At 38.7% G+C, this 14835-nt stretch overlaps 1 protein-coding gene across 5 annotated transcripts in view; it reads right to left on the reverse strand.

Moving 5' to 3' along the window:
- ATP10D (ATPase phospholipid transporting 10D (putative)) overlaps positions 1–14835 on the reverse strand; it is a 50326-nt gene that overhangs the window by 13536 nt on the left and 21955 nt on the right. For 4 of the 5 annotated variants that reach the window (XM_080590022.1, XM_080590020.1, XM_080590021.1 and 1 more), the window contains 10 exons: positions 14199–14330; positions 13085–13212; positions 12686–12938; positions 9901–10136; positions 8852–9040; positions 6222–6840; positions 5237–5346; positions 4217–4343; positions 2151–2335; positions 162–471 (listed from right to left, as the gene is read on the reverse strand). In XM_080590022.1, the coding sequence (XP_080446148.1) occupies positions 162–471; positions 2151–2335; positions 4217–4343; positions 5237–5346; positions 6222–6840; positions 8852–9040; positions 9901–10136; positions 12686–12938; positions 13085–13212; positions 14199–14330 (2289 nt within the window). The remainder of the gene's footprint in view (positions 1–161; positions 472–2150; positions 2336–4216; positions 4344–5236; positions 5347–6221; positions 6841–8851; positions 9041–9900; positions 10137–12685; positions 12939–13084; positions 13213–14198; positions 14331–14835) is intronic. The other variant, XM_080590023.1, reaches the window with a different exon arrangement.

Here is a 14835-nt window from a genome sequence, read left to right on the forward strand (position 1 = left end):
TAGCTTAGAAGACTAACATCATCTTATGTGAGAGACAACTAGTATTCAAAGGATTATCTTCCTTGTAAGTACATTTTGTGACAGATATTAAAGAAAATAAAGGAAAGAAGAAACTGGCTTCTACTTTTTTTCAGAGAAAAGAAAGAAACCATGGGACTCACCTATAGCTAATGTCATTGCCTTTAGCTTATTTCGTACCAGTCTGACCAGGACACTCTTCTGCAGTGGTGTGGCTTGGCAGCAGACTACAGCTCGACATTTTTCTGTAAGATCCAAGAAAATATTCTGCAGGCTGTCATGAAGGACATGCTCTAAAGTCTTTCCATCAATAACCAGACCTGCACTGAATGCCGGAGCTTGAGTAGAGGGACTTGCAGAGACATTCCCAAGTTTCTGACTCTTTGTTTTTTTGGCAGAAGTATTCTTCTGGATGCCTTCTAAAATTTTGTTCATCACCAAAGCACAAACATCCTAAAGACAAGAGAAAGACAACTTACTAAGCACTGTTTGTATTCTGTCTCCCTTTCCAATTTATAAAACACATATGGAGGAAAGGTCAGTTGCTGTCCTTGTGTAGCATTTCATTTGAATACAGAAGGATTCAGACATGAAGCTGAACAACCCTTTAAAATCACAAAGGATGCAGTCTGTTGTTAATAAAACAGACCATGATTTAACTTTGCTTGGGTTTGGTTATTGTATTAGGAGAAGCGAAAACACTCAGACACATCAGAAAATGTTCCAGGACTACCAGAAACAAACAAACAAACAAACATTAAGGATTCTGTTATATAAATACAGCTTTGGGTAAGACTTTTGCTCTCTTCATTTCGTCTGGCACGTAAAGCCAAAAGTGCATTTCAAATCAGATTATACGTGAGCTGCAATGAATTATTGAACTGGCCTTGTGAAACTTTTTTTTTTACCTTGTCAGTATAAGATGCTCAAAAGATTTTTTATATAAATATATGTAATGCATGTACTATATACAAAAATACATTCATAAGTCTGCTGGTTATCCTACTTTGAAATGCAACAGTGTCAAATCCTGTCTGTCTTTTATTTCAAAGCTCAGTTAGAGGGAAGATGAGCACTTCTGCAAGAGGAGCTAATTCGCACTGTTAAGTAAGATCCTCTTTGCCCAATAGGAAAAATGGAAGGGAGAAAATATTAACAGAAATAAGAAAACGAGCTTTCATCAAACATAATTGGACTAAATTCCTTTCTTTTTCAACTTATTTTCCCACAGTTAACCATGTGCCACACCATCCCCCATGACAGATACCAATTCAATTTCTAAAGAAACATGTAAGTAAAGAAAAAAAGAAAAGCAGAAGGTCTTAAAAATCTTCCAGTTCCTTAGAGCTTTCTCAGATTTAATGTCTCTGCTCTGAGCCGTTGGCATACCGGTGAGCATATGTCCACTTTACCAGTTACGGTTAGTAACTTCTCTCTTAAGAAATTCAAAATTGATAAAAATCAAGATTTGAAAACCAGGTAGTTATAACCATCCAAAAGAGGGTGCAAGTAGGATTAAACTTGCCTCCCAAAACAACAGCATTTTTAACCACTCTTTATCACATGGCTCAACTACTGGGTTGTGGAAAGAAGGTGACTTTTTCTCTAATAAAATTGTTGGCATATTATTTTTTTTGAAAACTGTGTGCAATGCATTTTAATGAGACAATTCCTAGTACATTTATGCAAGTTAAGTAGGGTTGAGGGAGTGTATGACAAAGCAGCACAAAACTTAATTTAATACAATATGCATTATAGTAACTCTTATATTGCTAATATGCTGCAACCTTACATCCACCTGAAATGTCTAATAAAATTTGAAGCACATCACTCTCTCACCTAACACAAACAGAAATTAAGCAGTCAATTAAAATAATTAATGGCCATTTATGGACTATGTAAGAATACAGATATCATGTAAATTATTTTATCTTTTACCCACAAGGAAACAAACCGTCAATTTTCTAATATTTTCATCTTCCAAGAAATCATGCTATCTTTTGTGAGATGGAAAAACAGAGAACACATTATTTTTCTGTTTGTCCTGCAATATTATCTGACTGCATTTTTTTTGGCAGAGAAAACCAAACACCCTCCCCGCAAATTGAAGAAAAGTACAATTTTCTACACACTCTACTTTGTGACTTGAGAGTGAAGATTTTGTCATCTGGCTCCAGCAGTTTACAAGCATAGGCAATGTTGACAGCTGTTTCTCTCTTGTCACCCGTCAGCATCCATATTTTTATTCCCGCTTTCCGTAATGCCTGTATTGTGTCTGGGACACCGTCCTGCAGCCGATCTTCAATGCCAGTGGCACCTTAATTTAGACAAACAGAAGGATTAGTGCTGATGTATTTCCAGAACCAAGACTGCAAGAGGGACAGAACAAGATGGACCCTTTGAGTATCCATAACCCCAGACAGACTCTAATGGGATATGCTTAGGAATCTTCCCCTTCCTCACCTTTCTGTCCCAAAGCCCATCACATGCGAGCTTGTTGACACATATCCTCTGTGCATACTCAGTGGCCTCCAGCTCCTCACAAGACCCTCTTAATACAACCTTTCTCATTCTCATGGTTGTTTCAACCCACAGTGGCTGTGGGATGCAGACTCCCAGGCTTCTCCTGACAGATATACACCATTATTCCCACTCCCTCCAGCTTCAGACTACATGAAACTTTGTTTCACGTACGATCTTGATTCCTCCTATGTTAAGCCCCACTTCGAAGAGGACAAATAGCCTGTCCCTTGGTTCTCCTCCCAGGTTCCTGGCTCTGGCAGGGATTTTATAAGCTTGGTGAATAGCTGTTCTTTGCAAAATATTCTCCCAGACATGTCTCCTAGTACAGGAAATGGATGTGTGTCTAAGGGCAAAAACAAACTGACAAACTCATCCCTCCAAAAACGATGCAGAGGAAGACAAAAAAACAACTGGAGAATGGAATCTTGGATCAGTTTTGCAGTTGATAATACGTAAAACTGTACTGTGTTGTGTCTTAGCAGTCACAGAAAGACTGCTGACAAAAATATGTTTAATAGTGATATCCTCTTCTCTGGTGTGCACGGCATGCAGACCCGTGTCCCTAAAATGAGCTTAAAAAATCTGTTCTGTTACCAATAATGTAACATGACATAAGCATAAAGCAAAACCATCTCAGCGATACCTATGATATGGTACAGGTGATATTGATTGTATGGTACAGTGATATTGTTTTCAGTACAAACAGTACTAAATCATAACCAGGAGACATGGTTTGGCTTGAGGCATACTCAAGATAAGAGAGTTTCTCATAAAGAAACTCCAGCCAGTTACAGCTAGGTTCATTCTGAAAAGAAACAATAAAAAAACTCTCAGCAAAGCTTCTCCTGTAACTGTTTCTAGTGAAGGATTCTGGTGAGCAACTAGTATATCAAGTGCTGACTGTCATATTGGATGGCTAAGGGCCAAAAGGTCAGGCAGACTTCTGATGCTATAGCAATTTCTTCAATAGGTAGCTGCCAAGAAGGGCATAGAGCTCATGCCCACGGGCCACCTGGGAAATGAAAATCTCCAGCTCCTTGCTCTGCACTCTGCTTTTATTTTGATGCAAGTCAGAAGTCAAAACAAGAGGTAGGAAGGAAGATGCTGGAATTCACTTGATGCAAGCTCCTCTGACAGACAACGTCAATGTCAAGGGAAGAGAGAAAAAAGTAGTTGTTTCAACTTGGGCACTCTATCCACTTAACACTCCCATTCTGAGGTATTCCATCTCTTAATCCAACAGAAGACAGTTTCACTATCTTAAATTTAGGGCATGATAGATATGCAATGATAGAAAGCATGCCCAGAAGTGGGATCCCTGTGTTTACCCTGGCAGGCCTGGGATTTTTTACTACCATTTCACATGCTTGTTATGATGACACTCTATGAGTGCCTAGATGAGAGTCTAGTAAGCACAAGAGAAAAAAAGAATAATAAAAAAAAATCAGCAAAACATTATCCTTTATAAACAACAGAAGACCACCAGCTGCCTTCAGTGGGTTTTGCAACTCAAACGAACTTACGAGATTTATGAAAATTCAGGAGTGCCCATAAATTCAGAATCTGTAGAAAGCTATGTATTACACAAGTTGAGGTTCATATAGCTCTCTGCAGGTAAGTTCAGATTATAACCATCATAAGGGGTTTCCCGTGAGTTACAGCATTTCCTACCTACCAAGCAAAGTTAGTTTGGTCTCAAGCCTGATGGCGGATTCAAGCAGCAGCTCCTCCCTATTGTCAATGCTGGTTTCTGCTAGAAAATGATGATTTAACCACTCTGTATATTCCTCATCGCTCATCACCTACAGAGGGAAAGAAAACACACAGGATGTACCTACATTTCATTTTCAAATGTGCCTGCAAAATATCCTCAGAGCCATCTCTGCTGTCCACATACTAAACCTAGCTAGGCAGCCCGACAGTGCAGTATGTGTGTGCCCCAGGGTGCCCACAGACTTAGGATGATGTTCATAGTGTTAGATTACTTTGCCAGGCTTCACAGGTCAGGTTGCATACCAGAAGCTTGCAGGCACCTGGAGCTGCCTGATATATTTCCATTTAGATGGAAGGCAGGGAGGCCAAGGATCACAGTATACTCTCCACTGTTCTTTAATTGCCTCACTGACACAGCCACAGAATCACTGCACAGCTATACACAGCCTGTACAGCTACACAGCCTGTGCTTCCACTTTGCATGAGCGTTTGTAAAGAGTTTTCCTGGCTCTTTCAATTCCTATGGATTTTTACTTCTGAGCAGCTTTAATTTAAAATGGAATCTCAAAACATCGCTTGGTTTTGCATCCTGATCTTTTAACACTACAAACTGTGTGAAACCCAAACAGGCTTGACTTAATTTGTTTTCTGTGTCTGGAAAAAAAAATTCCAACCAGGGCAAGTTTCATATGAGGAGACCCACTCAGGACTCCTGTAAAAAATCAGGTCTCCTTACACCCCCAGTTTTAGAATATTAAGCTATCTGACATCTTACACTGACAACAGCTAAGCCAACCTAACTGAACTAATTGATTTGTGCCAACTTAAAAATTCCTGCTGAAAGAATTTCAGGAAAAATGAAATGTGGCAATGGGAGCATCTGTTCAGAAGTTGTAAGATCTGCTCCATTGGTGACACCGCTCCTGTTGGCCATGGACTGTAAATAAACATTCTTACAAACACATATAAAAAAAGTCAATACCTTTTTAGCAATACAAAGAGTGCGCAGTCCCCTTCTGGCATAGTCATCCAAATGCTTCTGAGTTCTCTCTTTAATCTTCTTTTGTTCCATTTCTGAATTCTTAGTGCCTACTGTTATAAAAAAAAGCAAAGAAAGCAAATTAAATTTACATTCTTAAACTAAATTTACTAGAAAATTTTGAAGGTCTAAATGTGCTTTAAAAATATCAAAATGTTATGATGTACTGTTATGATGTACTGTGACTGTATCTTTAGTAAGCAGGCAGCGTGCCTATTTGCACAAGCAGTGGGGGGAACCAGTCTGGTACTGATATGTCTTTGTACACACTAGCATATCAAAATGTTTTTCTAAAATAAAATGATTTTCTAAAATGAACTGGGCCACAGACATCAAAGCAGCTTTGTATTCAGTGGTGTAGTGGGAGGGAGATAAAAGGGTAGCCAGGGAAAAGCTTTTTTTTAAAAAAAATATGATTAACAAGTGGACTATTCAGAGAAGCATTTGACTCATTTAACTTTGGACATGCAGAAGTGAGATTCCAAGTTTACCTTGAAAGTCAAAGTAAGGAGGGATAGCTCCAGATATGACATTATGCCCCTAATAAGATGACACAGACTTTAGAGGTTCTTTTTCCACCCCATGGCCTGCAGAGGCTTTTTGTCTAGACCTTATATGTCTAATATTGGGTTAGTTAAAATGTGCTCTTGGAATGGGAACATTCCTCTTCCTCACTGAGATAAGCCATGGAACATAGAAACCAAACTCCCTCCTGCAGACTGTGAACATTTAAAGATTCAATTCTATTATTTTCCAAACATTAAAAAATCCCTTGGAACAGCTCATGAGCTTAAATATATGTAGGTACATGTTTCTTACATACACACATAATACTTTTGCTTTAGTACCTTCAGTTAGAAATTAAAGACCGTTCAACTGTTCTGAAGAATGACAAAGGTGAGCAAAGTATTAAAAGTTCTGCAAATACCTTCAGATGCAGTTCCCAACAAATCCATCATGACTGAGTCTGCACCTTTTGTGTACACCACCACTTTGTTGGAGACTGGGTGCCGAACCACCACTGACATCCTTTTTCGCACCGAGTCAAAAGGCAGGATATGCAAAAGCTGAAATGTTAAAGATCCCAGACCTGTGAAGTCCACAGTTACTTGATCAGGAGTCCTAGACTGTAAAACACATTTATAAGCCCTAGCAGCATGAACCAAGGCAGCTTCATCTGGACTCTCAGCTTCATAACACAGTTTGGATAAGGGAGATGACCCTTTAACAGACGACCCAGCACTGTGGTGTTCACTGCCCGCAGCTACATTCACCATATCTAGTTCTTCGGATAGTTGGGGATTTTCTGGGCTGTCAGGGTTGTGAGGCTCAGCAGCCCTTTGAGCAGCCCCATCCAAAGCAGGTGAAGCCAGTTTCATTTTGAAAATAGACAGTTTGCTCACAAAGCTATTTGGGCTTTCAGATGATGACTCTTTTATGCTTGGAAGTGGGGAGGAACTTAGTCTCCGGACTGACAACCGCTGGAACATCTGCCTGATTTCCTCAAGGGATTTAATAGGCATCCTACCCAGTGAAGAGTGTCTCATCTGGAACAGAAAAGAGAAAGTATAGATCTTAAACTCTTCATATGTTATTTCATTAAAGAAGAACAGTTCTTACAAACATACATAGTTTGTAAGCAAAGTATGTATGTTTCTTAACAAATATAGTGATTTAAAATTTAGGATGATTTTGATTGCTTATATTAAAAACGGCTAGCTCAATTACACATATTACCATATAAGTACAGAAAACAGGTTCTGTATGAGCTTCACCTATTGAAACCACATGAACCGTAGAAATACTTCAGATCTGACACCTGCATGTATTCCAGGTGTGATTCCATGTAATACTTCTCTTTAGAAATGCTTAAGTAAGGGAACAGTCAGTATGACATTATTACTTTTTAAAGTTATGGCAAATGGAACTAAACACTTTAATTCTTGTTCTGAACTGGAAAGATAGTTGTGAAGAATAAACCAACTCCATACTCCTCACAGTAGTTAGCTGCAAATAATGTTGAAATACAGTACCTTACCAATACTTTTTGTGTGTGTCTGTGTCTGAATTTAAAACAAAAGTCAGTTGCCCTCGATCAGTGTTACAAAATAATGGGTTTACTGTTACGCAAAGCACTTTGGCAGCTAATAGCTTACAAATGAGGAACAAAGTGTGCGTGGCTGACATTCATTTCTCATTACTGTTGAAGGGTTAAGAATGAGTTATCACCGAGAAGCACATTATCCTTTGCCACTGAAATGAATCAAGAAATGAAAGACTTAGACTCTGGCTTCAATTCTCTCCCAGCTGCATGCAAGTTGTAGCGTGTCTCTATTCAGCATCATGGGGACAGAGTCTAGGAACATCCTTTCATCGCCTCTCCCCCAGGGAACACTGAAAACTTCTGTTCCCTTGAGCTTTGTTTTCTTCATCCCGTAACTGCGAACTCATAAACCTTATGCCATATTGCTTCTCCCAGTCCAGCTACCACTGACTTGGAGATCTTTTCCCCTGCAAACAAGTCATCCAGAAATTGTATTTAAAAAAAAACAAACATGAAAATCTCACCTGTAAAGCTTCCTACACCACTCTTAAATGCAGATCGGGTACTGTATTTTTCAAATAGCTGCCCCATCCACACATGTACCTGTAGGTTGCCTACTATACTGACTTGTCTGGGAATACCAGGCTTCTTTATACATACGTGGTACTTTTTTCTACACAGGGTACATTTTGGAAAAGTCTCCAGCCATGAGTGTAGGTTCACTACCTAAATGGACACCAAAATCTAGTTCTGCACATGCCACAGATTTTTTTTTTTTCAAAAGACAAAGTCAACAGATATATATCATTATATGATTTATATATATCAGAAGACTGAGGTACTCAACAACTTTTTTTGCCTCAGCCTTCACTGCAAGTGCTCTAGGCACACTGGTATCATTTAACAAGTTTAGCAAGTCCAAAGGAGGGCCACGAGGATGATGCGAGGGATGGAGCACCTCTCATATGAAGAGGGGCTGAGGGAGTTTTCCCTGGGCTGAACAATCCCAGCTCTAAGGAGACCTTATTCCAGCCTTCCAGTACCTAACGGGGGCCTATAGGAAAGATGGGGAGTAACCCTTTATTAGGAAGTGCAGTCATAGGACAAGGGGTAGTGGTTTTGAATTAAGAGGGTAGATTCAGATTGGATATAAGTAACTCACTCAGAGGGTGGTGAGGCACTGGAACAGGTTGCCCAGAGAAGCTGTGGATGCCCCATCCCTGGAAGCGTTCAAGGCCATGCTGGATGGGACTTTGAACAACCTGATCTAGTGGGTGGTGTCCCTGCCTGTGGCAGGGGTTGTAACTGGATGGTCTTTAAGGTCTCTTCCAACCCAAACCATTCTAGGATTCTACAATTTATATGCAGAAGAAAAAATACCCAAAGTTCTTCTGCATTGGAAGAAACTTGCCAGCATTTAAATGCCAGTTAATTGTTTTTTTCCTTTTGTAATCAACCAAAAGGGAACTCATTTACTTATAAATATGCCCATATAGACAAATGTACTTTCTTACCTTCTGACGTGGCTGATTGGGGACTGAAACTACAACAGTATTACAGATTGCCAGAGCAAGAAAGAAGTCAATGATGTACGTTGTCTCCAAAGATAACTTGCTGACGGCATCTTCTGATTGTTGATAGGAATGAGAAGAAATCTGACTGAACTTCTCCAGCAGTTGTGTGTCTGGTACAACATCCGTTTCCTATTGATTAAACAAAGAGAACTGTCAATCAGGATATAAACCCTGGAAGTCCCAACTGATTCTTGCACATACAACTTCAGTGTTGTAAATTTTTTCTAGACTTATTTAAAAAGTGCTATACCAGGAGAAAATAATCATTCCCCATTCCCCAGACACTAATGACAGCTGATTCAAGAAACCAATGGCAGAAGCTTTCAAATTAATCTCAGTCTCTGGAGATAAAATCAGTTAAAGACAAACAAAGTTTAGATGTTCATACAACTTCCTAAGTAAAGAGCCATTCCTGTCAGACGCTGAGTTAGTTATGCTAAGAAATAAAGCAATACTCTGACCTCTTCACTGCCTTGTGCTAGTTTGTTTCAAATAGTAACGACAGGCCTGGACAATAATCAGTAGAGACCTGCTTCACAGGCACTTCAACAGAGATTAAGTAAGACCAATGCTATTTAACAAACACCTTCAGGCAAAGAAGCAGAGTTTTTACTCCTGGTAATCTCCACTAAGTGCAATACGATAAATATTGGTGATCTGGATTTTTCTTATTAAAATCAAAACAAAATCCTGAAACTTCTTAAGGCAAAAGAACAAACTGCTACTGAAGATGAAACTGGCCATTTTAGCCGGAGTGATCATGGAATCACACCAGCAAGAATCAAAGCATACGTCTTTGTAACCCAGTGAACATCTGCAATGTCAGCTGCAAACAGGGGATTGCAGCCAAGCAATCACTGGAGCTCTCATTTTGATGGAAGATAAAGGATCCCCTACATGACAAACACTCTGTTCAAATGGAGGTAAAAAGATGTTCCTTCATGATTTTCTTCAGAAATTTAGTATCAAAACCAACAACTTTTACTTACAATGCGGCTGCTGAAAGCAACATGTCCTGCATGGGGAACATCACTTGCTGAATTTTCCCTTCCTGCCACAGGGTAACTACCAGATAACTGATCCAAAGACTTTTTCTTCAAAGATTCATTCACAGCTCTGCAGTTGTGACCCCTCCTTTTTGACATATGGTTCAAGGAAGCATATTGCGCATCAGCTGAATCCTCATCTTCCGAATCCATCTCTTGATAGGACTCCAACCTCTTTGCTACAGAAATAGAAAGAAAATTATTGTTCCATGAGCAAAAAGAAATTTGTCTAAAACACTGTCTGGAGGCTCCTTGAATAAAACTTGATTTTAAAATATGGCTTTTAGTACATAGCTAAGAATAATCCACCATTTATTAAAAATCAAACCATAATAAGCTATCACACTGACTTGCTGTTTGGGACACTGCACATCAAGAGGGACAGTCTATGGGAGAGAATCCAGAAGAGGAAGTGGTCATGTGTAGTCATGAGTGGTCATGGTTTTAGATAAAATGTGCTACATGGAAACACCAGAGTACTCTGGAGTTACATAGCCTCCAGAAGGAAACATTGATGGGAACCAAACAGTAGTTTTCAAGTACATAATGTGCAATTGCACAGAGAAAGGAAATAGCTTATTTTCTGTGCATACTGTGAGCAATAAAAGACACAATGGGCCTAAATTGTGGCAAGACAAAGTCACATTAGATAGCAGTAAAACTCTGCTAGAGATGTGAAACGCTAGAATAGAATGCCTGAGAAAGTAATGAATTGGCCATGACTGTGAGTCCTGAAGACACGTTAAAAAAAGTTCAAAAAGAATGATAACAACATGTCTGTGCAGACAGGTTTGGACAACACACATCCAGTTATGCACTTCTGTCTGAAGTATCAAATGCGGCACTTATCACACTATTCTGCTGCCAAGGTCTAAAGGCACGTGTTACTTTGGACAGAACACTGCATATGAGCACTTATACAGAGCATTATACCACATCGTAATCATTGCTGTTGCGTGCTTCCCTCATGTGCATCCCTTTATCCTGGTCAACACAGATATAAATACAGAAATATTTCTACAGACTAAGTGATTTGTATGCAAAAGACTGCACTGTCTTGTAGTGCAACTCTTATCGCATGTAGAAGGAGCCTTACAAATGGCAGCTTTGTGCAACCGAACAAGTGTAAATCAGAGCTAAATGCAGGACCTCCAACATTTTTTAAAATGATTTTCAGGGCACATAATTTCTAGATTGGTTAGGAGAAAGCACATGTTTCATTTCCAGGTAAAAGCCAAGGTACATCAGGAAATAATTACAAACATAATTATAAACACGCTGGTATTTTTGGAAGATAACTGAAGTGAACTCTCTGGGAAGTTTTTGGTAGACATATTTCCCATGGCACAACGAGACCTAGAGCAGCCACAGCTAAATCATTCTCACTAGTCTTTGATTTATCTTTTCTGAAGCGCTTTTTGTTCCTTTAGGAAATACTCTGAAATTATACTTTTTATATAAGTTATTCATTCACCAATTTGAAACTTAAGGACAGTTCTTCTCACTTTGCTCGTCATCCCTCCCAGTATAATTACGCAAAGCCGAAGAAGCATCAGGACAACCATACCACATAATTTTCAAAATCCATGAGGAAATTATTAAAAAGGCTTGTAACCATCTGTTCCTGTGACAATGTACAAAAGAAGGACTGAAGTGATTCACTGCGGTGGCCAGCAGGGTGTGCCTTTTGCTCGCAGAAAGTGAGCAGTTCCATCTGGCAGCAAAACCACCAAAACCACAGGGGAAAGGTTAATACACAGTTGCGATTCATGTGCCCACCTGTCAGCACTTCATCTTTGATCTCATAAAGAATACTTGCATTACCCACCCGTGAAAGAGCAAATGTCTGCAGTCACTAGTACTTACATACAGTAATGGTAATAAAATCTGTTTTTGCCTAGTTAATAAAACATGTAATTGGATAAAATACTTTATGTAACTCTCCATAACTTTCTCCTGTGTCTGGACTTGAATATTCTCCTGGCTCCCAGAAGGCTTCAAAAGTAGGCTTCCATGAATCATATATTGAGGGATATTAATTAGACAATGAGGCAGCAACTATCCAGTAACACTGCTTTTTGACTTTTGGGTTAAAACAGGTTTGTAAAAATCTAAGTGAGAATACAACATTCATTGTTTTTGATAGAGGTACTTACCTTTGTAGCCTTAACATGCACATGCACACACATCTGCTTGACTTGTACCTTAATATTATTGTTAAAGCTTCGACTTCAGCATGTATGGACTTGGGTTACTGTATCCTCAAAGTAAACAGCATGTTAAACTGGAGCTTTAAAATATAATACACAAAGGTGGTATACTGCTATAGCACTGAAGAGGATGTTGGGCAAGCATTGGCACTCTTGTTTAAAAGAAAGAGAAAAGTCTAGATGGGCGCTTTTCTAGTGGTCTGTTTCCGAATACTGCAAGAAGAGAACCAAAATGCCATAGGAATGATTTTCTCCAGATCAAGTAAGGAGTATTTGTTTTTGTGGTATCAAATATGCTCAAATCTAACTATATGCAAAGCAGCACCTTATATATGCCTTCAAGCCTCTTAGAAATGATCCAAACCATGGGGAAAGATGCAAGTAGGACCAGTCTAAATTCACACCTTCGTGAGTGCATATCGCCACACAAATTTCACAAAAACCTGACCTTGTCAAAACTTTTAGCTTCTCTGAGAACAGAAAAAGGACATGTCATGAGCATGGGTTTAATATCTTACCATTTTCTTCATGGCAATACTCCTGTCCTGCAATGCTGCATCGCCGAAAAACCATCTTATTTTCAGTGAGTGTTCCAGTCTTATCAGAGAAGATATACTGAATCTGGCCAAGGTCTTCAGCAATATTCAGTGATCGACACTGAATTGTAGAGTCTGTTTTCTCATGGTAAAAATCAATGTCGTTCTGTATTAAATAAATTTGTCCCAACTTGACAATCTCAATTGAAACATAGAGAGAAATTGGGATCAAGACCTACCAAAACAAAACAAGGGGATTAAATGAAACCAACTTCTTTGGCTAGTTAAAAACATGACGTAATTTTACTAAAGCCAGGGAGTTACTTCAAGGACATAAATGAGATCAGGTTATGGCCCAGGCTCAAAGCCAACCAAAGTTACCTGTAATAAAATGATCATTGTCCAGAACATGTTGAACCCTGCTAACGCTGGAGGAATCAATTTCCCATCTGGACCAGGGATGTTAAAAAAAGGTATTTCCGAGTACCTACTTAACCAAATTCCATGGCCTTGAAAACAAGAATAAGATAAAGTGAATCAGTTATGCAGACTGTACCACAGTTCAGGGTCATGGTGTTAGCTGTTATACTCTGCAGTTCTTTCTAAACTACTATTTTCTCTCCTCATTTTTTTTCTCAGCAGGAACCCCATTAAAATGAATTAAGTGTCAATACACAAAAAGCTTTACTTCATTGGTGTCAACAGCACATCTACACAGTACATCTCAGAACTAAGAGAATACTAACTACAGGTCACAAACTTTTTCTTTTTTTTTTAAAAAAAAAAAACACACAAAACCTCTAACTATTAAATGTCTCATCTTCGCTTGTTCAGGTTTCAATTAACCTCTGAAAAGCATGTCATCAAGCCACTCTGGCCAGATTATAGCTTTGTGAGATAAAAACTGACCCAGAAGAGATCCAGTATATATTGAGAGCTTAGTTTTTGATAAGAAACTCAAACCTCAGCTGTAAAAGCAGCTTCAGCTAACACATTTTGAGATGCCAGACATGTTTATTAAGTGTAGCCTGCATTTTTTTTAAACATCTGTTAAACACCTTTTTGATTTATCGTAAAATTTAGTCTGTTCAAATGTCAGCACTCAAGCTCACTGTTTAATGAATACCTAAAATATGAATCCTTGTAACTACTCAAACTCAGCCTCTCCCTGCAATATTGTACATGCATCTCATTTTACCTGAGCAATCCTAACAAAAAGTATGAGTTTTACAGAGCAATTAATGAGCAAAAAAAGAAAACAAATTGGAGAAATGGGTTCCAGACCTAGCACAAGGAACATACCACTTGACCATATTCCAGATTAAACATGTCAACATGAACTAAAGCTTGGCAGCGTCCCCAGCTGATACAGAATTAGATATAGGTGAAGGCAGTTTCTGAAATGGGCCATTAAAATGAAGCAGCCCCAAAATAAAACACTTAGCAATGTAGGCTGAGAGTGGTAAATAGCAGGACTCTGCAGATTCTCACTTACCTACTGCACCAGTTAAACACATTAAAATTAGAAGCAGAACACACCAAAGAATATCAGAATTCACTTTTCTTTCCAATTTACTGCGCTTGTAATGAGGTCCACTGTTATTCAGCATGGCTTTGGTTTCATGACCTGTAACCACAACAAACATTGACATTCTCTATTAGCAGATATTAGAACCAAAATCCCTTTATATTTCTAAAGCTCTGGGAAACCGGACGTTTCTGTTAACTAATACGTGAAAAGAGGTTATAAATATGAGTCAACTAACTGCTCCTACAGTAATTCCATCCTACAGTAATTATGTCCTAAAGAAAACCGAACAAGCTAAACCAAAATTTCTCACTTATGCTACCTTTTATATTGTCAATAATTTTTCTTCCTAGAGAAACAAACCTATTCTTGAATTTTTCTATACTATTTCTAACATTTTCTACTAAATTCTGCACCTGCATTGCAATTATCTAGCTGAGTAAATCACAGGGTCTAGTCATGAAACATCTCCCCTTTGATACGGAGTATTAAAGAACAGCATTAACTTCAATTTTGGACCAGAAAATAATTCTAAGAAAGGCAAGTATCTCTATGTTCATTTCAAAACCCAGATTTGCCATTGCACTTAACAGTTGAGGACAAG

The sequence above is a fragment of the Anser brachyrhynchus genome (genome assembly GCF_964034855.1).
Source record: "Anser brachyrhynchus genome assembly, chromosome: 4".
In the NCBI taxonomy this organism is placed as follows: domain Eukaryota; kingdom Metazoa; phylum Chordata; class Aves; order Anseriformes; family Anatidae; genus Anser; species Anser brachyrhynchus.